General features: G+C 34.9%; 1 protein-coding gene across 1 annotated transcript in view; it reads left to right on the top strand.

Annotated features, from left to right (window-relative positions):
- The window catches only part of HPSE2 (heparanase 2 (inactive)), a 408005-nt gene that overhangs the window by 39680 nt on the left and 342606 nt on the right, over positions 1–25719 (top strand). Inside the window, exon 3 of the mRNA XM_081158111.1 lies at positions 810–971. Coding sequence (XP_081014237.1) covers positions 810–971 — 162 coding nt within the window. The remainder of the gene's footprint in view (positions 1–809; positions 972–25719) is intronic.

The following is a 25719-nucleotide window of genomic DNA, read 5'->3' as shown; positions in this document are numbered from 1 at the left end:
CTAGATGAATGTTTGTTTTTGAGGAAGGCTCTTTTCTGGAGAATACATCTACTTTGAGTGGAAATCGTACTGTATAAAAAGTATAAAAAGCAGCCTATCACTAATGGGAAAATAACTGGAAGGAGGAAGATCTGAAAAGTGACTCTAGCCCTACTCTTGCTTTCTTTAGCGACTCACAAAATGCTTCTAGATTAAGGATCTACTGAGTCAGAATGTACCCAGAGGTATATGAAGAAAATATCAGGAGAAATTCTGAGCAGCTAACCCACAGAATGGCAGCCCTAGTTTGAGCTGAGTAGGCTGGCTGGGAGGTAAATTTGAAAATAGGCCAAGTGTCCTAAATACACATGCTGGAGCTATCATTTGGTCCTATGGCATAAAGTGGATGAAATGACCTTCATAGTCACTAGTGTTCAGACAAAGTTGGATTGTTTTTACCCATGGAGAAGGCTAAAAGATGTTAAGAAAAGGCCCCAGGAGGTAAATAAGTACTAGAGGTGAGCTTAGAAGGGGAACGGAGGAGTGAGAATCTTAAATGAGGTCAGAGAGAGATAAGAAACAAAAAAATCTTTCAAGAATTTGCAAATGAGCAGAGAAACTTGGAGGATGTATCAAGTGGGAGACTCTCAGGTTTATTACTTCTGCATTTCTTAATTCTGATGAAAATACTGATAGTTTATAAATTGTCATCTTGTGGTAAAACAGAACTGTGATATGTGTATGGGTTTTTTTAATTTATTTTTTTATTTTTAATTTTTATTTTTTTGCTTTTCATTTGTGTTTCCTGCCATTTTTCTTTCTTTTTGTAGACATTGTTCGAAGTGATGTTGCCTTGGATAAACAGAAAGGCTGTAAGATTGCCCAGCACCCTGATGTTATGCTGGAGCTCCAACGGGAGAAGGCAGCTCAGATGCATCTGGTTCTTCTAAAGGAGCAATTCTCCAATACTTACAGTAATCTCATATTAACAGGTAAGGCTATTGGAGCCGGCTGGAATTTCAGAGCACTGTAGATTGATGGCCTCCATCAGTTAGCAACTTGGTGCTTGGGAGACACTAAAGTGGGATCCAGATGAATCCACATCTGTCTGTCTTTACTCACTATATCCCTTTTTAAATTGTGATGACTCTTGTCTTCCTATAAAAAACATTTCTTGTAGTTTGCAGATGTATTTTGGCTTGAGGTTATGGGCGATTCAGCATGTGTGTTCTTAAAAGACAGAACCAATGAAAACCTAATGAAGCCTTATAAAAATATAACTTTTTAGTTGTGTGCCAGTAGATTTGAGAGAATTACTAAATTTGGTGTCTAAGAAGCAGCTATTTTCTTCTTTCTGTGTATGTCCTTTCTATGAACCCAGTGAATATAAAGATGAAATGTAAAAGAGATAATGATCCACAGGCAGAGCTGAGAATGTTCTGTTCGTTGTGGAGTTTGAAAATATCTGGGGAATTTGATTTTCTTTTTAAGAGCAAAGAGGCTATGAGACTGAGCCATACTCCCTTATATCCTTGGTTCTATGAGGGAAGTGAATATATGTGAGAGCTCAAAGGAGAAACAACTTTTTGCAGGGTTGCCTGCAAACTTTGCTGGTAGAGTATGTGAGTTACATGCCTTTGTCAAGCTTTGGAAAAGGTTCTAATAGCAGGCCCTGGCCTGGTAGCTCAGTTGGTTGGAGTATCGTCCCAATACACCAAGGTTGGGGTTCAATCTCTAGTCAGGGAATATACAAGAATCAACCAATGCATGGGTGAATAAACAAAACAACAAATTGATGTTTCTCTCTCTCTGTGTAAAAAAATCAATAAAACAAAGATTCTAATAGCAGACTCTAATGTGAGAATCATGAGGGACTTGAGATGAATTAACAAGAACAGCTCAAGTTACCACCATTTTTTTGAGGGTATGCAAGGCAGACAGACCTGCATTATATTTATCCAAATAAAATTTAACAAATCAAAAGTGTATATTTTCCCTTGTTTATGAATATTTAAGAAATAAAAAGATGGATTGTCTGACAGGCTATGAACATCTCACACTTATTTTTGTAAAGTCCAAGTTAGGAATTTTAACTTTTTTTTTTTACAGGCTTCCTGGCATTTCACCAGGAATTGCTGAGTGGCAACCAAATTGTTTTGCGTTTTTAAAAAAACAAGTTTTTCAACTTTTTATTTTGTACCTAGTAGAAAACTCTAGCATGAGATGAAAGCCAGATTTAAATGTCGCTTTGGTGAGCAGAGAAGATGATTATGGATTTCATAAGTATAGGCCCTGTTTTTTGCTCTTTGACAGGTCATTAAAGAGGGAAAACTTAAATGTGATTTATAGCCAGTGCATGTGTTTCCCTAAATTGGTGAGTGAAACTGTGTTTGGATATTTGGGAAGAACATAGATTTCTCCAGTTTATCTCAAATGTACAAATCTACATGTATTTAATGTTTTCCAATTCTGTTACTAGAAATGAAATATTTTTATTCTATCCTTATTCTAATATTTTAAGCACGTATAAGAGAGAGGTCAGACCCCATGTTCTTTAACATGGCATAGAAAGGGCTTAGGGTAATTCTAACCCTAAACTGTGGATCCAGAGTGTGGCTCAACAGCATATTATCTTTGAAAATACAAGTGTTCTATTGAGTTCAATGGAATCTTTTCTAATTCTCAGTAACATAATCCCTTTGGATGTTTATTCGCAGTTCAAACTGTTGGAATCAACATTGTCAACTTTTACCCTGACAACTTGCTTACTTTCCACTAAACAAACTTACCCTAGTGAAGAGCCTCTTTCCTGCTCTCACTTCTCCCAAGCTGCTTCAAAGAGTCCTTAGGCATTTTCCACATTTTTCACCCAATGCCTTTGCAGAGGTGGTACCTTGCTGCAGACAGAGCATTTGGTGTGCCCCAGTGTGTTTACATGAAAGTTCAAAAGGTTTTGGTTCCAGGTGTTGGGAAGAGATGGAGTCATTTCAATTTAGCACCAATGGTAAAACTATTTTAGTGTCCTTTAACTAAGTCTTTGATTTTACACAGCGTGGTTTTCTAATTGTTATGAAGTTTAATCCTTGATTTCTTGTATAAATTTTGAGAACATGGTCTCCAGACAGCTAAACATAATATTTAAACATAACTAAACTAACTTTTGTAAATATTTCCCTTTTCAGTGATGAATGTATATTGGTAAGGAGGGTGAGGTTGAAGGGGCAGAGACCTCTCAGATGAAGTGACTTTCTTTACCAACATGCTCAGAACACCTACTCTAGGAGCTCTGCTTGGTGATGTTCCACTTATTTTGTGTAACTCTGGCATAATGTTTGAGATATCTACAGTAAAGTATTTATGTGGGAACGGGATGAGGAATTTGGCCTCCAAAATCTCAGAAAATCACTTTTTCACACCTCTGCCCTCCCCTAAACACCTCTCCCAGTTATTTACAGAATTTCATGTATATGGGTAGCAGTGTGTCGTAATTATTTCCTGGTCAGTTAATAGTATATTCTTTATTTTGAAATTGGATAACTAAGATCACAGTATAGGGAAAAAATCAATTAAGTGATCGAAGTGTCAGTATGGTAAGAAATTAATAAAGTGATTGAAATGTCAGATGGTTATAAGCATTTAAAAAATATTGGTTGTTGGCTTCATGTCACAAGCAAGCCCTCATTCTTAGATGTTTTATCTTTATCTGATATGACTATTAGCATTGAGGTGAGAGGCATGCCTTCATGTTCTTTATTTCAGCTCATGATCGCTCTTAAAAAGATACTGACCGCTCAGATGAGCGCCTTTTGACCATTTAATAAAAGGAAACAACTCTACAGTCCTAGTAACTTCCCAGTTAATGAAAACTAATAATAATTCTTTAATGCATATATCTTATTGAAGTATTCCTCATTATATCATACTTTTAGAAAAGTAGATTATATTTTTGCATGATACTAAGCATGTCTTAATATGAATGATTTACATGGTATTGGAAATAGCCTCACCTAACAGAAAGTTTTGAAGTAAACCTTAGGGCTACAGGAAGGTGAAGGAGTACCTCCAGTATAACATCTGTGATTGAACTGTTTTAAATGGTGATGAGTCATATACTGCACTTATCACACTGACTCACCAACACCTGAATGTCTGCTTATCCTGGAGCTTCTTGAGTCTGAGGAGTGACAGTAAGGGGAAGTTGGGTAGGAGCCTTTAAGGAAGAACAGGGATCATGCCTTCCATTTCTTTGTGCTCTCATGATTCTTTTTTTTTAATCCTGACCCGAAGACATGCTCCTTGATTTTAGAGAGAGAGGAAAGGAGAGAGAGAGAAGCATCGATGTGAGAGAAACATCAGTTGGCTGCCTCCTGTACATACCCCAACAGGGATTGAACCCGCAACCCAGGATTGAACCCGAAACCTTTTGGTGTATGGGACGATGCTGCAATCAACTGAGCCATACTGGCCAGGGCTCTCATGATTTTTTTTTATTGTGTGTGTGCTCTCCTGATTCTTAATCTAATAATAATGTTCTATAAATTTGTTGAAAATATTCTGCTGTGAATGGATGAATTAGCATGAAGACTCTTTTTTAAGGGATAATTTTGACATCAGTTAAATAACTTTTATAGGTTTAGATTCAGTTATTTGTCTTCCTTCACTTCATCTCACCTCACCCCCCCTTTTGAAGTGTAAATTGGATCCTTATACTATAATCAAGTGAAAAACAGGAAATAAAAGTTGAAAGTCGGCCTTTAAGGGGCAACACATATTCTAGGATTTTGTTTAGGGCGTAAACTCGTGGAGGGCAAGAATAACCAGGCAGCCAGAACCATGACCATTATAAATGGATGGCATTACTCAAGATGTTCATAGTACCCTGTCGTGACCCATTCTTTTAACTTCTATTAAGAGAAAGGGCTCAGGTTGGTGCAGTGAGAACTGTTCTTTCAGTTCCCACAAACCATAATGCCCAAAGGACTATTTCCAGATCTTCTTAATTATTTACATTATATTCTGTAGTACTGAATATAACATAACTTTATTTAATTATTTTCTTATTAATGTCCATTAATTTCTATCTATATTGACCCATTTATTTATGTGGAGGAGACATATCAAAAAGGACGTCTGGGTCAAAAGATGTGTATTTTTAAATTTTATAAATTCATGTTTATGGAGGTATAATTTACATGCAGAAAAAGTAAATTTTGACAAATGTACAGACTATATAGTCATATAACCACCACCACCATCAAGATATACAAGATTCTGTCACTCTAAAAGTTCTCTATATAGCCGTAAAACAAAGAAGGAACTCTTACCTTTTGTGACAGCATGCATGGACATGGATATTATTAATTCTAATTGAAGTAAGCCAGTCAGAGAAAGACAAATACCATATGATCTGACTTATATGTGGAATCTAATGAACAGAGTAAACTGAGGAACAAAATAGAAACAGAGGCATAGACACATGGAACAGACTGACAGCTGTCAGAGGAGATGGGGAGAAGGGGACTGGATGAAAGAAGGTGAAGGGATTAGCCAAAGGACATATATGCATAATCCATAGACACAGGCAGCAGTGTGGTTGGTGATGAGCAGAGGGAAGTGAGGGTGGGGGCTGGGTGGAGGTAGGCAAAGGAAGGGTAAAATGGAGACATCTGTAATAGTGTTAACAATAAAAATAAAGTTTAAAAAAAAGAAAAGAAAAAGTTCTCTTATTTCCCTATACAGTCAATCTCCTTTCCCAATCTCCAGTCCTTAGGTGTGTCTGATCTGATATTTGACCCTAAATGTCATGTAAAAAAGTAGTTGTGTGTGTATTATTTCTTTCACTTAGCATATTTTTTTTGAGCTTCATTCATCTTGTTGCATATATCAGTGTTTCATTCCTTTTTATCATTGAGTAATGTGTTATGAATATCCTACAATTTATTTATTCATCTGTTGATGGACATTTGGTTTGTTCCTAGTTTTTAGTGATTAGGAATAAACCCAGTGTAAACATTTGTTCTCAGATCTTTGTGTTGACATAGAGTTTCATTTCTCTTAGGTAGGTAACTGGGAGTGGGATTGCTTGCTTTTATGATGTCTATTTAACTTTTTAAGAAACTGTCAGACTATTTTCCAGTGACTGTACTATCTTACATCACACCAACAGTGTGTGAGGAGTTCTAGTTCCTTCACATTCTTGTCAACAATTAGTATTGTCTTTTATATTTTAGCTATTCTAGTGAATATGTAGTAGTATTTCATGGTTTTAATTTGCAATTTATCTTATGACTAATGATAATGAGCATCTCCATGTGCTTATTTGTCATCTATAGATCTTTGGTGAAGTGTATGTTCAAGCTTTTTACCCATTTTTAAAATATTAATGAATTTTGTTTTTTTGCTATTGAGTTTTGAGAGTTCTGTATGTATTTTGGGCTATATGTCCTCCATTAGCTTTGTGATTTGCAAATACTTTTTTCCTCTGTGACTTTAAAAAAATTTTCTAACGGTTTCTTTTGAAAAGCAGAAACAATTTTGATGAAGTTCAATGTATGAAATTTTTCTTTTATGATTCCCATTTAAAATTTTAATGCATCTTGTCGGGTAATTTTCAGAAAAGGTCAGAGCAATTCCCATTCCCACTAGCAGCGTATAATAGCAGTTATTTCCTAGCATTCACATTAGCATTGGGCAGTAGTGCTTTTTTCAGTCTTTTTTAGTGTAACAAGTGAGAACTATTATCTCGTTGTAATTTACTGGCTATAGCCAGGGTGAGTATGTTTTCACATATTTATTGGTGATTTGCATTTTCTGTTTTGTGGATTGCCTACTCATATACTTTACTTTTAAAAAAAAAAATTGGATGTTGATCTGTTTCTTATCAGTTTGTAAGTACTCTTTGTAAATTAGGAATGTTAATCCTTTGTAATATGTATTGCAAAACATTTTCCTCCATGGATATCATTTATTTTTTGTCTCTGTTTTTAATTAAGAGCTTTAATCTTTAACTATGACTGGAATTTATGTTTATGCATAGTATGATGTAAGTATATAGCATTGTTTTCTTCCAAGTAACCAGCCAGCTTTGCATACACTGTTTTTAAAATAAAACATTCTTTTCCCACTAAATTGAAACATCCTATATGTTATGTATTATACTCTCACATATCTTTGTACCTATTTCTGAACTCTAGTTTCTGTAATTTTTCTAGTCTTTATTTCTGTGCCATTGCTATACTGATTTGAAATCTGGTAAGGCTTATTAACCACTCCCTCATTCTTGTTTCCAAGGTTTCCATGACTGTTCTCATATAATTACTTTTTGAAATGTATTTTTAATTTTCTCCAGGTCAAGAAAATTCATTACTGGATTCTGAATGGAATTGCAATACGTTTATATCCTAATTTGGGAAGGATTGATATTTTTCTGATATTGTCTTTTGTTTAAGAACATGGAATATCTCTTCACTTGTTCAGTTCTTGTTTTATGTCATTTGATAACATTTAAAAATTTTTTCCTATACTTTTCTTCTTCAATTTATTCTGTAATAATTTATACTTTTGGTGATATTAAGAGTGAACTTCTTTCTCTTTATAACTTATTTTCAGTGTAAAGAGAAGCTATTGATTAAAGGCACAGGTAGATATACCCCTTTTCTAAATTTTTACCATTTCTTTTCTTTTTTAATTATGAAAAACCTTCTAAAAGTATCTTGAAAAATAATGCTGAAAGCTGCTTTTCACATTATTTTAATGAAAATGACTTTACTATCTCATGTGTAAACATCTGTATATTCACTAAAATCAATACCTTTAAAGTCAAAATATATTTTTTCAAGATGAGAATGACTTATTATTTATTATAATAATAGAGATAAAAATATTCTGGTTGTTCTTTTAGATATCTCTTTATCCATATAATACACATATACATGAGTCATAAACATATAGGAAATACTAACACATTTTATGCAAATCAAGTAATATAATACATGCTTATTATTTTGTAACTTCTTTTTTTCTTAATATTTTGTGGACATCTTTCTATATCAAGGAATATAGGCTCATACTCTTTGTAATCGGCACATTAGATATTGCATTGTATGGAATATATTATAATTATTTTACTGGTCTTCTGTTGATAGATATCATGGTTGTCTCTAATTTTTCATGATTATAAATGATGTGATGAGCATCACTGCATATATATCTTTGTGCAATACCTAGAAGTATGAGTCATATGTCAAAGGAATGAACATTTAAAATTTTAATGCATTCCTTTGAATGGTCAAAGGAATGGTATCACCTTTAGAAAGGTCATGCCAGATTATACTTACACCATCAATGAATGAGAGAATTAATTTATCTTGTCTTTTGCTAATATTGATTATTTTCCATCCTTTTATTTGTATCAGTGTAATAGATAATAGTTGATATGGCATTGTTGCTTTTAATTACATTTCATTGGTTACTAGTGAGGTTATTCTTTGCTATTTTTATTTCTTCTGTGAATTATCCATTTCTTTAGCTCACTTTTTGATCAATTTCTTATTGAATTATAAGATCTTTTTATATGTTAGGGATAGTAATATTTTGTCATGTATATTGCAAAAAATGTATTCTTGGGCTTTTAAAGTTTGTTTTTGTTTAGTATGTATAGTTTAGTAGTCTTTCCATTTTGTTTTTCTTCTGTCCCTCTTTCTTTCTCTGTGCTCACCTGTGCCAGACTAGCAATTTGAAGAATGTCTCTGTCCTGCCCTTGGTGTTCCTAGTCCAGAACCAGGTTTTATAGTGGTGTTTGGTTCTGCTCTGTGGTGATATTTGGGGTGTCGTGCATCCAGTCCCTGGGCCACATGGCCTGCCTCAGTTCTAAGTATTCTGCAGCTCCTCTTACTCGTTCTCCCTGCCATTACCCACCAATTGTTGCCTCTGGTAGCAGGCCAGTAATGCTTCCTCCCCCCCCCCCCCCCCCATTTAGTAGGTCTGGTTCTGGTCCACCATTTATCCCAGGGCACTTATATCTGCACTAGCTCGTAGAAGTCAAACTAAACTATTGGCTGTCACTATGACAGTGATGAGGTTGGCAGTTTTGGAGCAGGGACTACTCTAGATATGGCAGTCAGGGAAATCCTCTCTTAGCAGAGACTTTTCAGCTGTAAATTAATTATTAGTGTGTTCTAAGCCTCCATGTCTCCATCATTAATAGGTGGGTAATAAGATGTGCATTGCTTTTCTATTAGAATTATTTTTGGAAATTGTCATCTCAGAGTGTGTCAAAACTAGAGGAATACTGTTCTGTTCTTGTATTTGAATAATAATGAATGTGAAAAAACTTCTTAAATGATAAGAGATCTTCTTAATCTCTTTTAAAAGAAGGAACCATAGTGGTCCCTTGGTGCAGAAATGCACAAGTGGCTGGACATGTTTTAATTCCACCTGTGTATTGGTTCAACATGGGAATTTTGGAATCAGATAGTTTGAGTTTAACTTTAGAATAGCCACTTACCAGTCCTCTCATCTTAGGCAAGTTTTTTATTTTAATCCTCTCTTTAGCTTTAATGCTAAAGCTTAGGCATAAAATGGTGACTGTATCTTACCTACCTCAGAGAGTTGTTTGAGAATTAAATGAGGTTATGTACACGGTACTTTAGCACAGTGCCTGGCACGCAGTAAATGTTCAGTATACTGTATGTTAGATTTATTATTGTGATTAACCTTACTATGCTTTCAAATGCAAATATTACTCTTGGGTAGCTAAATTTCTTTTCTGGTAGACACAGTTTGGTAAGATAAAACCAATCAAAAACAAATTTGAGCTCTGCTGTTAACTTGTGGTAACTTCATAAATCTTTCTACCACTCTGAACCTTGTATTTTTCAGTTATCTAAGATGTTTGTAAGGATTAGTAAAATAAAGCAAAAGAGTCACTCAGTCCCTGGAAAATGAAAGAACTGAAGAAATCTCCAGAAAAATAACTAAAGGAAATGGAAGCAAGCAAACTACCAGATACAGAGTTCAAAACAATGGCTATAAGAATGCTCAAGAAACTTAATGAGAACTTCAAGAAAATTAGTGAGAACTTCAAGAAACTTAGTGAGAACATCAACAACACAAAAAAGGACCAATCAGAAATGAAGGATACACCAAGTGAAATGAAGAATAATTTACAGGGAATCAACAGTAGAGTAGAGGATGCGAGAATCAAATCAGAGATTTGGAACATGAGGAAGCAAAAACCACCCAATCAGAAGAGCAAAAAGAATCCAAAAATATGAAGATAGAGATTTCAGAATAGATTTTCTAAATGTGATAAATGGAGTGGTTGGCTGTTTTAAGAACTTGTTAAGAACTAAGGTTATCTACCAACCTAAATACCAGTACACCAGATTATTTTGCATTCTTTAGTGAGAAACGTAATGAGGTGGAATTAAGAATAAAAGAGGCACATAAGAAGCACTCGTTCAGTATTTATTACATCATATTAAGAAAGTTTTAATAAGAGAGATTCAAGCTTTGTGAAAGGAAGGGTTAAAAAAATTGGAATTAAATTTCAGCATATTTGCAAAATATATAGGCCCTCTTAAAATGAGGTGTGTGTTTTTGACTCACTATTATCTTGTGACAGAACTTAATGACAAAAGGTTAAAACTGGATTAAATTTGGAAATGGAAAATAGGTAGCTCCAAGAAAGAGAGGCTCAGAGGGAGGAACAGAACCTTCAACAATAAGTTACAGCCATAGAAGACTCCACTCCTCCCCCTCCCCCCAGCTGTTTCAGTCTTGACAACTTCATGAGACAGTTACTTTCCCTGTCTGCGTTTTTAAAAGCAGAAGACCTGAGATTCAGTCCTAGTTCTTCCACTTACTAGCATTTTGATTTAGGACATGTCACTTAATTCCTGTGAACCCATTTTTTAATCTGTAAAATGAGGATAATGATTTCTGTTTATCTACCTCATAAGATTGTTTTCAAGATTAAATGAAATAATGTACATAGCAGTACTTTGCAAATATAAAACCAAAACCCTACTTAATTATGAGGCAGTATTGTAATATAGGGATGTTCCTAGGTGTTAACTATATTGTGCTTAAGGAAGTAGTTTACAAGGATTATTATTGCAAAGTATTTAATCACTATAAAAAGAAGCTCGTAAACTTACAGCAAAATAAAAATTTTTGACCTCTTTATTTTAATAGAGAAATTAGATTATGAGAAGTAAATGCTGGAGTTTACTGCAAAAGTAAAGCTATAGAACTAATTGAAATGGATTAGTTATTTTCCAGATTTTTTAGAGAAATCTAAAAACATAGCAAAAGATGGATTTTCTGATATTACCAAAATATCCAAATGCTTCTTAAAATTGTAAAAGAGGCTTTGTTTATTAGCTTTTTAGGGATTGAGGAGATATAAAAGTTTTTTAATCAAAAGAAGGATTTTTTTTTTCCTGTGGGAAAGAAAAGATTTTATTTCATTTTCCACAATTTAGAGAAAACAAAATTCCTGGAAAATATTTGAGTCTCACAGTATGGATTGTCCCCAAATACAAAAGTTTGATCAGTCAACCCAGAAGGCATACACTAAATATTTTCCCTTATGAATTTTCCACTGGAAATAGTAAACTGACATTATTTCCAAGGTAAGTGGAGGTGCTTTGGATTGAGCACATAGGACCATAGCTTGCCATCTTTAGAGTAATGGGTTAGATGAGTCATGACATTTATTGACCTGCTTATTAATGATAAAAACAATAATTTTTGAGCTTTATTTATTGAGCACTTATTATTTAGTAGGCATTGTACATTTATTGGATCTTTTGTTTACCATGTAGTAAATTCTATGGGATGTTATTAGGTGTTGAGTGGTGGAGGGAGGTTTCATGGTTATGCAAGTTTGGGAAATATTGAATTAAAACCATTTTTTTCACTGAAAAACTTATCACAGCCTTTAATGTCCTGATATACTTATGAATTTCAGTGAGGAGGCTATAGAATGTGTTTTTTCCTAATCTTATTGATCAATAACCCTTTCTCTCCCCTCTACCTTCCCACTTCCTCTGCATGTCTTGAGACTGGGATGATCTGAAGAATATACTTTTGAAAATACCATCTAAAAGGATTTGTTTGGAAACCTCAGGATTCTTAGCATTTGAGCTCATGCATGGAACAAAGATAAGAGTAACTTTTAATTTAAAGAACTTTGAAAGGAAAGCTTATAGAGAATTAAAAACCCCTAATGAATTTTGTTTTAAGTTAATGAACAAAGTAACATGTCCTTTATTAGAAGAGAACATGGTAAAAAGGACCAGAAAAAAAAGATATAGCTGAACTGCAATATCAAGAACATTTGAATTAGAGAACATAGTAATGACATTCATGCCCCTATAAAAAGGTAAATTAAGAGCAGCTGGGGCAGAAGAATATGCTGGCAGAGCTATCAAGAAACAGCACAATAGGGAAGGGAAGCACAGAATACAAAATAGAGCATGTGTAGGAGACTTTGTACCCTTCTTCTTCTCCTCGAGCAACTTCACTTTTTAAGAAAACAGAATTGGGCCAAAATCACAGCAAGTAGTGAAGTAATGGCTGTGACTTTAAAGACCTCTGTTATTTATAGGTTGATGAAGCTATGTATATTCTAGAAATAATCGTGGACTTAGCGTCTGGAGTCCTGGGTTCAGTTTTTGCTCTGCAGGTACCAGCTAAGTGGCTCTGGACAAATAACATAATGTTACTTACCCTATTTCACAAAGTTCATGTTACAATGAGGTAGTGAATGCACTACATAGTAGGAGCTTAATAAATTTAGTTGTAGCTCTGTCTCTTTGAGTACATAAAATAAGGTTAGTATATTTTAGAACTTCTATTTCATTTCCTAATTTTATGGGATGCTATTACAAGAAGCTGCTAAGGACTAATAGTTTAAAAGGAATACTTTTGTCACTGATAGAAATGTTGGTCTGTAAATAACATCTCTGATGACTTATTACTATCAAAAGCAGAAAGTATAGTTTTAAAAAATCTCTAGTTGAGGTAAAAACCCAAGTGATAGAATTAAAAGATTGTTTGGACTCAGTGAGTGTCCTGTGGAAGGGAGGCTTAGACAGATGTGGCTACAGTGGGTTTTGAGAACTGATGGACTAAAGCAATAGTTCTCAAACTTAAGTAAGCATAAGAATTTTCTGGGGAACTTCTTAGGAAAAAATGCAGGTTTATAGGCTGTAGCTCCATAACTCTTGAGTGAAGACAGGAAATTCCATTTTTACCAATCAGCACCTCAGATGTTTTTGATGCAGATAAATCTTTGATCACAATTTGAAAAAATTGAACTTCAGCCTATATAAAACTATCATAATAGTAATGGAATAAGATATCATAATAACATACAGATAAAAAAATGACTTGGAAAATTTATTAATATTTTTACACATTTAATCACCATGTTAAAATCATTGAAATTTTTTTCTTACCCTGTTCATCTACTTATTGGTTTATGTCTTTCTTATCTAAGCAAGTGTACTTAAATTTTATATAGCATTTATAGATATTTAAATTTATACTTGTGAAAGAAGAATATTCTGATAATAACTTAATGCTTTGGGGAAGTTTTGTTTCAGTAGATTCCCAAATGCTCCAGGTTCTTCTGGAACAAGTTTCCCTCGTTCATTCAAAACTTGTTTATTGGGGATTCAGTATGTGCCAGGCACTGTTTTAATTGCTGTAGAATGTAACAATGGTCATTTTAGAAGATAAACTACATGAATAAAATGCATGCTTTGCTAGATGGTGAAAAGTGCTATGGAGAAGAATAAAAGCAAAAAAGAGAGGTAGTGCTGGGATAGGTATCCGGTTTTTAGTAAGATGTTGAGGAAGAACTTGCTGGGAAACAACATTTGAGGAAGACCTAAAGTAGTTGGGGAGCAAGTCATCAGGTAGTAGGGGAAGAGGGTTCCAGGCTGATGGAGTATCATGGGCAAAGACCCTGAGCCATGAGCATGTCTGCTATTCCTGAACCAGCCAGGAGCACAGTGTGGCTGGAGAGGTGTGAGCAAGAGGAGTGTAACAGGGAGATGTATTCAGAGAATTTATGAGAAGAGAGGTTTGGGAAATAAGGTATGGGAGGGGGGCAGATGATTTATGGTCTTAGAAAATTTTCAAGTTAGAATAATGATCCTAAAATAACGAGAAAGCATCACAGCATTCTGAGTTGGGTTTTAATAATCTGGTTAAGAATTGCCAAACAAGATAAAATAATTTTGAGGGCAGGGAAAATGTTTTATTCTTTGAAAATCCAGTGCCTGCAAAGTAAGCATTTAATAAATATTGAAATGAATCATCAGAAATGGGGTTGAGATCAAGATCTCCACATAAGAATTTTTAGAAGAAATTATTTATAAGTCTATTTTGATAATAAATGCGAAGTTCAGTCAGGTCTTGATAATCAGTTCTTGATGTGAACTCCTGCTCCTCAGATGAATTCAAGGCCTACACAATCACAAAAACATTCCTTTTGGATAAAAGATATGTCTTTCCCTTCGTTATATTTTAAATAGAAATAAATTGGATATATTTTAATTCTTAAAATATAAATAAAAATGCACCTATTTTACCAAATAACATGTTTGTTATCACTCAGGATTTGTGTTGTTTTGTTTGTTTGGGACTTAAAAATTGTAAAGAAATCAGAGCTTAATTCCGAGTTTCTAAATCTTATTGAACTTGATTGATTGGTTGGTACAGGGATCCAGATAATTTGACTGAATTTGCAATTTTGGGACAGTTTAGATAATGGATTGTTTGTATTGTCTGAAGCCAATTATAACATCAGTGGATTATATTAATGAGAGTATCATTTTTAGATTTGGAGTTTAAAAGATCGTTTTTCACCTTTGTGGAAAATGGATAGTATTCAAGATAGGGGGACAGGAGACCAGAACAATGAGACTTGCAGTTGTCTGGGGAAAAAGTGTGCTCATGGCAGCATAGGCTAGAGATCAGATGAAGAAGAATGAGTGGGTGTAGGATGAGTCTTGTGTTTCCAGGTAGTTCTAGATTGCCACTTTACCAATTTGTCTATATTTGTATGCAAGGTCATAAGTATTTGGAATTGTTAGATGTATAGTTCAATTCAGTGAAAAAACAACAAATAAAAAAAATAAAAAGACAACAATTTAATAGCTAAAGACAGTCAAGTTGTTTTGGAATTGTGTGCAGCTTTTTTTTCTCTTAACAGCTGTTTTTTAAAATTATCAGCATTAATTGAAATCTCAGTTTTATTTTCTCTTTAACTAGGAGATGTATCTGGAAATGAAAAATCATGCTCTGGGCTGGTCATCAGGGTAATAGTAGACCAGGGAATATAAAGGATTTAAAATCTAATACTTTCCTTACGTCAAAAAGCCACACAGGATCCCACCCAGCTGTGAAGTTCTTCATCTGATCAAGGCCTTCATGTATCACTTCTGGAATTGTGTACTCAGTTAAGAGAAAAGGAGCCAAATTAAACCAGTCTTTACAAAGAGAAATTCAGCAGTCATGTGAGGAATATGCAGAGGACCATAGTCTGCCCTCAGACGCACACCCAGAATTTCCATTGACGTCAATACTTATTGCTTACATGTATCCAGGGGCAGGATCTGGCCCTTGGAAATTAAATTAAATAATTCCCTGTGTGGGGTGCCAGAAAGTATCACAGATCTGCTGAGAGGGACAAGTTACTAACCATGAAAGAGAAGTTTTTCTGTGGTAATGTCAACACTGATGGATTAAGATGTCCCAGGGATGCAAAATAAGTGTTCTTTCCATTACTGTTTAAGTTTACAAACATTTACGACCTGCAAATATATTTTCAAGAGTACACATGATTTTTCAAACATGTAGGAGATGACTCTAGTGAAGTTTTAATCCTTTGCCTGCTCTATACTTCTAAATGAAGTGGAATTAAAATTCTAAACCCTAACATTCCAAAATCACTTTCATTCTATAATTTTAGATTTGGAATAATACAGAAAAAACCAAACATTCCACAAACTAGCTACATTTCATCCATTGGTGGGTACATTTTCCACAATGAAGGTGTCTAAAGTTTGAGAATTGCTAGGAATCTTTTGAATTCAATAAATGGGAAAATGATCCTCTGTATGATCTTCTGGTTTGGTGTTTGGATGGAGGTCAAGCACTTGTCAGTCCTTAGAAGGAGAGAAATTGGTTCTTTTTATGCATAGTAGTAAATACAAGGGAATCCTCATTTTGTGACACACATTTTGTGAAAACACATTTTGTCCTTTGAATGAAAGATGAGATTAGGAAAATTTGTTTTTTATAAGAAATCCAATTCAAATATATATAGAGGTCATCATTTAAACTTGTCAGATAGAAATGCTCTTGTGTATTTAGGTTGTTTAATGCTTATTATATAATAATGCTTCCTTTTCCCCCAACTTCAGTTCAGTTAAAGAAACATTAACTGTGTTACTCCTTTAGGATAGTCTCAGGGCTGGCACTCTGGGCCGAAAACTTAGTGTCTAATGATGGGAGTAGACATACTACACTATGCACAGAAGACAGAGTGTGGTAAATTATATAATAGACATATAAACAAAATTCTGGGGGAGAATAAAGTGGGAGAGAAAATGTTCAAATTTGCCTGCTGTTCTGGAAAGGCCCCAAGTAGCCCTGCTCATCTGTGATACACTTTGAAAATGAATGTGGTTTTGACTGGGACAGAGGTGTAGATAGAATAATGAGAACAGTGTTCCAGGGAGAGCCTGAAGAAAGAATGAGATGAGTGCTTGATATGGATATTGGGAAGCAGTGAGGTGTCTGGTGTGGTTAGAACATAGGGAACATTGAGTAGTAATAGTGGAGATAAAATACTTAGGACCAACCTATGGCCCTAGAATGCCAAGCTGAGGAATTTGGATTTTGCTCTGAAAACACTTCATATTTCTTAATGTTTTTGTCCAGTCTCAGTCTATATCAGGATAAAATTCCAGTCATTTCTTTTAATAAAAGTAGTTTCACAGATATTATCTCTAAGCCTCTTATACTCACATGTAGTTTTTATTTTTTCACTTTCACTATTTTCCATAAATATGATTCTCTACCCATTCAGGAAAGTTTTAATATTGAATAAACAGGTTTGTGAACCAATATGATGGTTATCATAGAATTCAAGGAGGAAAAGGGTGGTGTGAAATCTTTGTGTGAAGAAGTGATACATGAAGCCTTTAGCTCTTATTTTCTTGTAGTTTTCTCTTGCTTGTAGATGATTAATGTTATCAGTATAGGCATGCAGCTAGTCCCATCCTGGCAAACTGTGGTGCTGGGAAATAATCTTTGGCCTCTGTGTTAGCACCAGTACACAGACTTGGATAAATTACTCTACTTCTCTGGACTTTACTTATTTTGAAAATGAGGAGCTGGTCTAAATAAGCTCCAAGTTCTCTTCTCTTCCATGATTCAATATTGAGTAGTCACAGCTGCACCTAGCAAGAGAGACCTCCTCCTGGATTTTCTTTGTTGCTGCTGGCCAGTGCTGAGGCACCAGCATCTCACGCTGGATGCACACGCAGATTCCTGTGTCTCTCTCTGTTCTTTCACCTTGCTTCAAACCTACAGCCCCAATGAAGTGTGGTGGAGGAGGCAGGAATGAGGGGTGCTGCAGGTAGAGAGGAAAGTTAGCAGTCAAGGTATACTCTGAGTGGGAAGTAGGAAGGATAATGGAGCAAGAGAGGCAGAACTACAAAATAGATGTAGCTGATCTTTCTCACTGCTGAATGTGTTACTTTTACATGTACCTTCTGTGTGTCAGGCAGCATTGACTGGCCCGTTGGTTCATTGGCTTGTTTTTGCAGGTTCTTGTCTGTTAAAACTTCTTCAGACTCAATCACTCTGCTAGGAACCAGAGGCACGCATGTACAAGAAGTGCTATCCCTACTCTTACCAGGTTATTTTCTTTTTGTTTTTTGTTTCTGCTTTTCAGAATTTTTGTCTGTTGAGGGATAAAATGAAAATTATTGGCCTCATTCAAATAAATTTCTAACCAGTGGAGCCAACCTGCCCATCAAAAGTAGTTCCCCAGGGAGGCTCAGCGTTGGCTTGTTTGTAGAAATGTCTAACTTTTAAAAATAACCCCTTGAGTGTAAGGAAAAATGCATTCCCTGAGAACATTTGGATCCTTCTTCTGTGAGGATCTTTGACCTACCTGTGAACTAATACGCACCAAGTGGTTTGTTACGAAAAGGAGTCAGTACATATTTGCAAAGAAAAAAGGCCACTTTACATCTTAATTTCCTCCAGCATTTTCCTTAGAAAGGAAAAAAGCTTGACATTATTGTCATTGTCCTTAGTTCTCTGGAATTGAAAATATGGACTTCAGTGCCCTTAAATACACTGGTTACCAAGAAAAGCAAATGCTTCTCTGTGGCATTCTGTTGACATTATGGAAACATTACTCTGCCTAGCATTTATTTCAGGATGGGGAGGAATTGAGTTTTATGGTTTTCTCTGAAAAGGGCACAAGCCAAACAAATCTCAGACTTCTGACCTGGCTCTGACCTTTTTCCAATAGCCATAACTTTTGTTTCAGATTGAAAGTGAGGTAATGGTTCTCTCTTGGGGGAGAACCTTGGGCAGTCACTTAAAAAAAAGCCTTTTCCCAGATTCCTATGCAACTTTGTAGGCCTAATTTAGGTCAGATTTTCAGACGAACAATGCCTTCTGGCTCAGGATTTTTCAGCCTTTTGCAAAATTCTCATTGTATTCTCTGACATTTGTGTGTTTTTCCCCCTGAGACATTTTCTTTTCTATTATTGACCCAAAAGCATATTTGTTGAAGAAAAGAAACTCAGGGTTTCTCTCAACAAACACCTCTTTCTAAGAAAATTAAATGACAAGATAGTTGAGAAGGGTGGAGGACTTTTCACTGCTCTCTGGATTGCTCACAGTGCACTGAGGAATAGTGCTGTCTAGAATGAGGAAGAAAAGACCTTTACTTCTGGTTAGTGTTCTCTGTGCCCTGGGCCTATCTATCTTTGCAGTCTTCTCCCTTTGTTGTTCTCATACTGTGTGAAATCACACTGTTCATCATGTATGGGGCCTGTCTTTAAAACCAAGATTTCTGATCTGTTCTCTTGCCTCCTTTATCACTTAAACTTAGGTAGGAAATCTGGGGTACCATGGCATAATAAAAATAAAGAAGTGAAATGTATGAAAGCTCACTGTAAATTGTGAAATGCTATTTAAATGTAAGATTATATAAAATGAAAGGGAGGGTTTAAAAAAAATCTTCTAGACCTATTACAGGATTTACTTTAGGTACAGTACTTGGAAAAGCCCTATTTTTATCAGTTGCTTTTGATTAAAAATTTTTTAGAATAGTGACCTTGAAGTTATCTAGTTCACACTTTCTTTTTGGCAGAAATTCACTTAAACAATCTTAGAAAGATGGATACTCTTTTCATCAAAGTCTGGAAAGGAGAATCTGTATCTTTTTTGGAAGTCTTCTCCAGTGTTTCACATCCCTGCGATGTGAATTCTAAGGATCTCAATCTAACGATCTCCTGCAATGATTGAAGGCTGTTCCTTTTGTCTTATTATAATGGAAATAGACATCCATTCACTATTATTAGTGTAACATATTTTTAAATTCTTAAAAGCTCAGTGTCTCTGGGTGAAATATGTCTGGTTTCCTTAGATTTTCTATATAGTGACTATTTTCAAAAACTTTATTGTTCAAACATCTTCACAATTTCCCAAATCTTGTTTTAGTTGTAGAGCACCAGAGTTCTAATTAAAGGCATGATCAGTGCTTGAAGATTAACTTTTCTCTTCTTTTATATGTATTTCTACATATAGCAATCACATATTTGTTCTGTGTTTTTTTTTGCTACCAAATGACATAATGTAGTTTTTGACCTTCAAATATTTTTGTATTTTGCATGATAAGGCCTTAATTTAGAATCTGGGAAAATAGGAACTTTGAGGTTCCTAGGAAATAGGGCAAAAGTAATGGCATAATTAATGGTGTTTATATTCCTTGTGAATTCATTTTTTTCACTCATTCAACAAATAACATGTATCTAGTTGTTCCAAGCACTAGACGTTGGCAGTAAACAAAGATGGCAAAATCTCTGTCCTCCTAGGAACAACATTCTAGTCAAGAATTTCTGTCCCCTCCAACTTTATCACTTGAAGTTTATATGACCTGAGGATGTAGCAGCATAAAGGCTATATGTGAAAGAAGTGGCAAGTGAGAGAGCATGAGTGTGGAGGTGGGTGATATATGCATACTTGGCATATAGCCTCTACTCATGCCCATGCTGAATTGTCCCATGGACTTAACTTACAAAACACAAGCTCAAAGTTACAATCATTAAGAATTTTAAAGTGATGACATCAGAACATTAAACCAAGCATAGATCCCTTATGAGCACAGGGCTTTGACTACAAGGTGTTATAGAAGCTGTGTAGTGAGTATCACAAAAGCTCTATGCTAATGGAACAGCAAGGAGCTGTGGAGGACATGAATATTGTGTGCATCCCCTCTGCTCTCACTCATGTTCCACTGTCCCATTGAATTTCACTTACAAAATATGTTCAGAGATAAAATTATGAAGAATTTTAAGATGGCAACAATAGAGATTAAACCGAACATAAGGTCCTTCTGAGTGTGAGCCCTAGTGTGACTGTACAGGTTGCATGCCTGTGAAACTGGTCCTGACTTCATTCACATTTCTGATCCGTGGGATAGGATGACTCAAAGGTTGAACTCAGGTTGGCCTGTTTACTAGAGCACTTACGTATGGCTTCTCAATATGAATTGGATTTCTCCCAATGTGGTGGTTAGGTACCAAGCAGTAGAGTCCTTAGAAGAACCTTTCAGAGGGCAAATATTTCCAAACAACTGGGTAGAAGCTGTTTGTCTTTAATGATTGAATACTGGATATCACATAATATCACTTCTGCCATCCTCTGTTGGTAGAAGCCGTCAAAAGACTTCTCTGATCCAAGGGGAAGGGATACAATGCCCATTTATTGATGGAAAGAGTAAAAAAATTTGGGGACTATATTTTAAAACTGTTTCAGTGATTAAAACTTATCAGGTGCTCAGATGTTTTCATACTATTTTTTTTTATCTCCTCTCCTCTCCGTTTCCATTCCTTCCCATATAGTTCGTTCTTTCTCCTCTGTCCTCCTTCTCCTCCTCTTCCTTTTTATTTAAAAAAACCCCTCTCATTGCACCACACTTTTTCTCATGTTGCATAGGATAAGAAATTTGGAGTTGGAGAGAAACATGAAAATGGGTAAGACTGAGGAAGAGAGAAAATGGAATTAACACCCCTCCATTTAACTGTGTTAATTTATTGCAATATTTTAAAATTCCAGGCATCTAGGTTATCTCCGTTTACTCCATCTCAGCCTCATCTTCCTTTGAAGAAATATCTGTGATTATGCACATTTCCTTTTCTTCCTATTTATTTCTCATTTATTTTCTTTTGAATGTAAGCATTTCAAGCAGCCCAGGTCTCATGTTCTCTGCACTTGATTTCTCTGTCAACTCTACTGCATTTCTTGACTCTTAGAATTCAAGCAACATGGCTTCAAATGTCCTACAATCAACATTATATAAAAGAGATAGAAACTTATTCCAAATAAACTGAAGCAAGATGTGGCTGCAAGAGGAATTTTGGCCTATAAATGTGAAAAAAGTCTCATTGTATGTTCTAAGGGAATGCATTTGACAAGAGCATGGACTTCAGTGGATACTGATAGAACTGGTTTGCATAAAGCATCTTTAACCCATCTGCCACTTGAGTGGTGGTTTCTGACTCAGTCTCCTTTTTCAAAGGATACCAATTGAGTATTGCCTTAAATCTCAAACAGCACTCATAAAACAGCACTTTGATTTGCCAAGTAGAACTAAATCAGAAACATGTAGACTTGGCATCACTCAGATCTACAAAATGATTGAGCAGTGTCAGGATAATGCCAAGCAAAACAGTGTGATGAACTCTAAACATTATTTTCTCATATACCTAAGAGTACTTTGGTTCCAGGCTCTCCAGAGTCAATGCCAAAGATCCTCTCATCTTGACAGAGTCTGTGGCTTCACGAAGGAAATGTATCATGGTATTTGTCCTCAAGCCATTTATTTCCCACATGCCATAAGCCTGGTTTATACTGTTTTCTAAATAATTAAGATGCAACAAAAGCATTTTATATTGGTATTATTGGATTTTTGGCCAAAATAGTTTAAACTAGGTACATTAAAGTAGTGTCACACAAGGAACATTAGGCTAACAACTCAAAACCCAAATGAAATCTTTTTACAATGAGAAATTATCTTTTATCTTAACAGCTTAAGACAAATATTTTCATTTTTGCTCTTTTTAGATAATTACAGTGTCGTGTCCATACCATTTTGTTTTACACTTTTCCCACAGATTATAACAATGTGAAGAACATGAGCTTTGGAGCCAGACAGATCTAGATTCAAATCTTGGCTCTATCGTTTACAATGTCAGTGCGTTTGGTCAAGTTGTTTATCCACTCTGGTTCTTCAGTTTTGTTTATCTGTAAAATGAGGATGACAGTTGACACCCCAAAATAACTTGGGTTCCACATGACTAGTCTCTGTAGTATCTTATTCAGAGAAATAGCAGAAAAGTGTAACTGAATTAAGACACTTAGTCTTTAAAATACAAAATAAAAATTTAACAGCTTTATTGATATATAACGAATATATAATTAACTGCACATACTTAAGGAATAAAAAATATAAAGCCATGAAATCTTCACCACAATCAAGGTAATGAGCGCATCTATGTTCCTCAAGTTTCCTTATGCCCCTTTGTAATATATTCTTTCTGCCCCATCCTGGCTCCCCCATCTGCAGGCAACCACTGACCTGTTTTCTGTCATCATACTTCAGATTTCATTAAAAAAATTATATAAATGGAATAATACAGTGTGTACTTTTTTTGGTTTCTTTCTCTCAGTATAAGGATTGTGAAATTCATCCACATTGTTGCACATATTAATAAGTTCATTCCTTTTTATTGCTGAATAATAATCTATTGTATCTGCTTACCACGATTTGGTTATCCATTTACCTGTTAATGGACATCTGTGTGTTTTTTGTTTTTGAAAATCACAAATAAAACTGCTCTGAATGTCCTTGTACAAGTCTTTGTGTCGATATATACTTTTATTTCTCTCGCAAGTATATGTTTAACTTTTAAAGAAACTACCAAACTATTTTTTATATATAGTGGTTGTAATCATTCTACTTTCCATTAGTACTGTATGGAAGTTCTAGTTGCTCTACATTCTTGCCAATACTTGGTATTATCAGTCTTTGTAATTTTAGCTATTCTAATATATAGTGGTATCACATTGTGGTTTTAGATAGCATTTTCCTAATGAAAAATGGTCTTGAACATCATTTCATGAGCTTATTTGCCATCATTATATCATGTTTGGAGAAGTGTATGTTCAAATATTTTGCCCATTTAAAAAATTGGGCTGATTTATTATTGAATTTTTTCATATATTCTAGATAAAAGTCCTTTACCAGATAAGTGATTTCCAGATATTTTCTCCTGGTCTGTGGCTTGTCTTTTTATTCTCTGAACAGTGTCTTTGAAACAGCAGAAATTCTTACTTTTGATCAATTTAATTTATCATTTTGTTTTTTTTTATTGGTTATGTTTTTGGTGTTGTTACATTCTTAATGCACAGAAAAACTGTAAAAAAAGTCTCTAGACATCTTTCTCTGAATTGCTCTGGACAACAGTACTGAAAGAATTTCCTCTATACTTTCTCCAAATCTGCTCAGTACCTAGATATGTAGATTCTTTTTAAAACTTTATTTATTTATTTATTTATTAAAATATATCTTTATTGATTTCAGAGAGAGGAAGGGAGAGGGAGAGAGAGATAGAAACATCAATGTTCAGAGAGTCATTGATCGGCTGCCTTCTGCATGCCCCCTACTGGGGATCAAGCCCACAACCCCGGGCATGTGCCTTGACGGATAATCGAAGCATGACCTCCTGGATCCTAGGTCAATGCTCAACAGCTAAACCATGCCTGGCCGGGCTTAGGCTTTATTTTTATTGTTGATACTATTACAGATGTCCCCATTTCCCCGCTTTGCCCATCTTCACCCAGCCCCCACCCCTTTTTCCTCTGGCCATCACCACACTATTCTCTGTGTCTCCTCTAGCCCATTTTTCCTGTCTTTATTATAGACAAAATATCCCAAAATTATTTGTTCAAATAAGCATAGTTGTTTTTTTTTCAGTTTACCAAATAAGAAGCTGCTATACTTATAGTAGTTGCAGTGTCTGTATAACCCTCTTTAGATGAGAACAAACATGGACAGTGTGAGAAGTAGATGAGATGATCCATGATAGGTCTGAGTACTAAGTAAATGCTCAATATGCCTATCATTATCTTTCCATTTTATGCTGGTTTAGTTAAACACTTTTCAGCATCACTAACAACTGTAAAGTTGAGTATTAGCATATAGCTATAGCTATAGTGTATATATAATACATGTAAGCACATAGAAAAGAAGGAGAGAGGAAAGTGGAAAATACTTTTTATATAAGTTTTTATTAACTGGAAAAAAGTCACTTGTTTTCCACAGATATAGTAACCTCACATATGAGATATCACCTAAAATAATAAGGATGTCCAAAATCTATAGATTTGAGAACTGAGAGGCCTAGCTCTCACTTGATCCCAGTATTGCCCTGCAAGCCAAAGTGGTTCAGTTACTAACTTTTTTAGGCAAAGATAGGAAAAGAAAAAGTTCCCTAACGAGCTTTTTAGGTAGCTGTTCTCAACTTCCCTATGAGATGGACTTAAATATTTAAAGGACTTTTGAGATCCAGGTTGGTTCTAGAGCTTTCTTAACCTGTACTTGGACAACATTTCCAGCTTTCTAGTTGTCCCTGAGAATTCATCTGGAACCCAGAGGTATAAGAACTAACTGAGTTCTGTGATCCTGTTTTGTCCAGACCAGGTTTAAGAGAGTACTCCCAGGGGAGTACTCATAGAATGAGTTGGGAAATATTCCCTCCTTCTCCATTTTCTGGAAGAGTTTATGAAGGATTGGTGTTATTTCTTCCTAAATGTTTCATAGAATTCACCAGTAAAGCCATTTGGATACAGTCTTTTCTTTGAGCGAAGATTTTTTAAAAATTACGAATTCAGTGTCCTTACAGGTCTATTAAAATTTTCTATTTACTCTTGAGTCAGTTTTGGTCATTTGTGTCTTTCTAGGAATTTGTTCATTTTATCTGAGTTGACTAATTTGTTGACATAAAATTGTTTATAATATACCCTTATAATTCTTTTAATTTCTGTAGGACCAGTGGTGATATGTCCTTTTTCGTATCTGATTTTGGTGATCTGTCTTCTCAGTCTTGCTAAAGGTTTGACAGTGTGGTTTTGTAGGATATTTTTTTAGGTTTTTTTTTTTTTACCTTTTTTGAGAAGCATTTTTTGTTTTTATGAATTTTCTCTATTGCTTTTTTATTTCTATTTAATTGATTTGCAGTCTAATCTTTATTATTTTATGTCTTCTCTACTTTGGGATGAGTTTACTCTTCATTTTCTAGGTTTTTAAGGTGAAAGCTTAGGTTATTGATTTGAGATCTTTTCTCTAGCAGAATCATGTAAAGTTATAAATTCCCCTCTAAGTATTGCTTAGCTGAAAATGGATAAATTTAT

The sequence above is a fragment of the Miniopterus schreibersii genome, assembly GCF_964146895.1.
Source record: "Miniopterus schreibersii genome assembly, chromosome: 14".
Lineage (NCBI taxonomy): Eukaryota > Metazoa > Chordata > Mammalia > Chiroptera > Miniopteridae > Miniopterus > Miniopterus schreibersii.
This window is presented reverse-complemented; position numbering and strand designations above follow the sequence as displayed.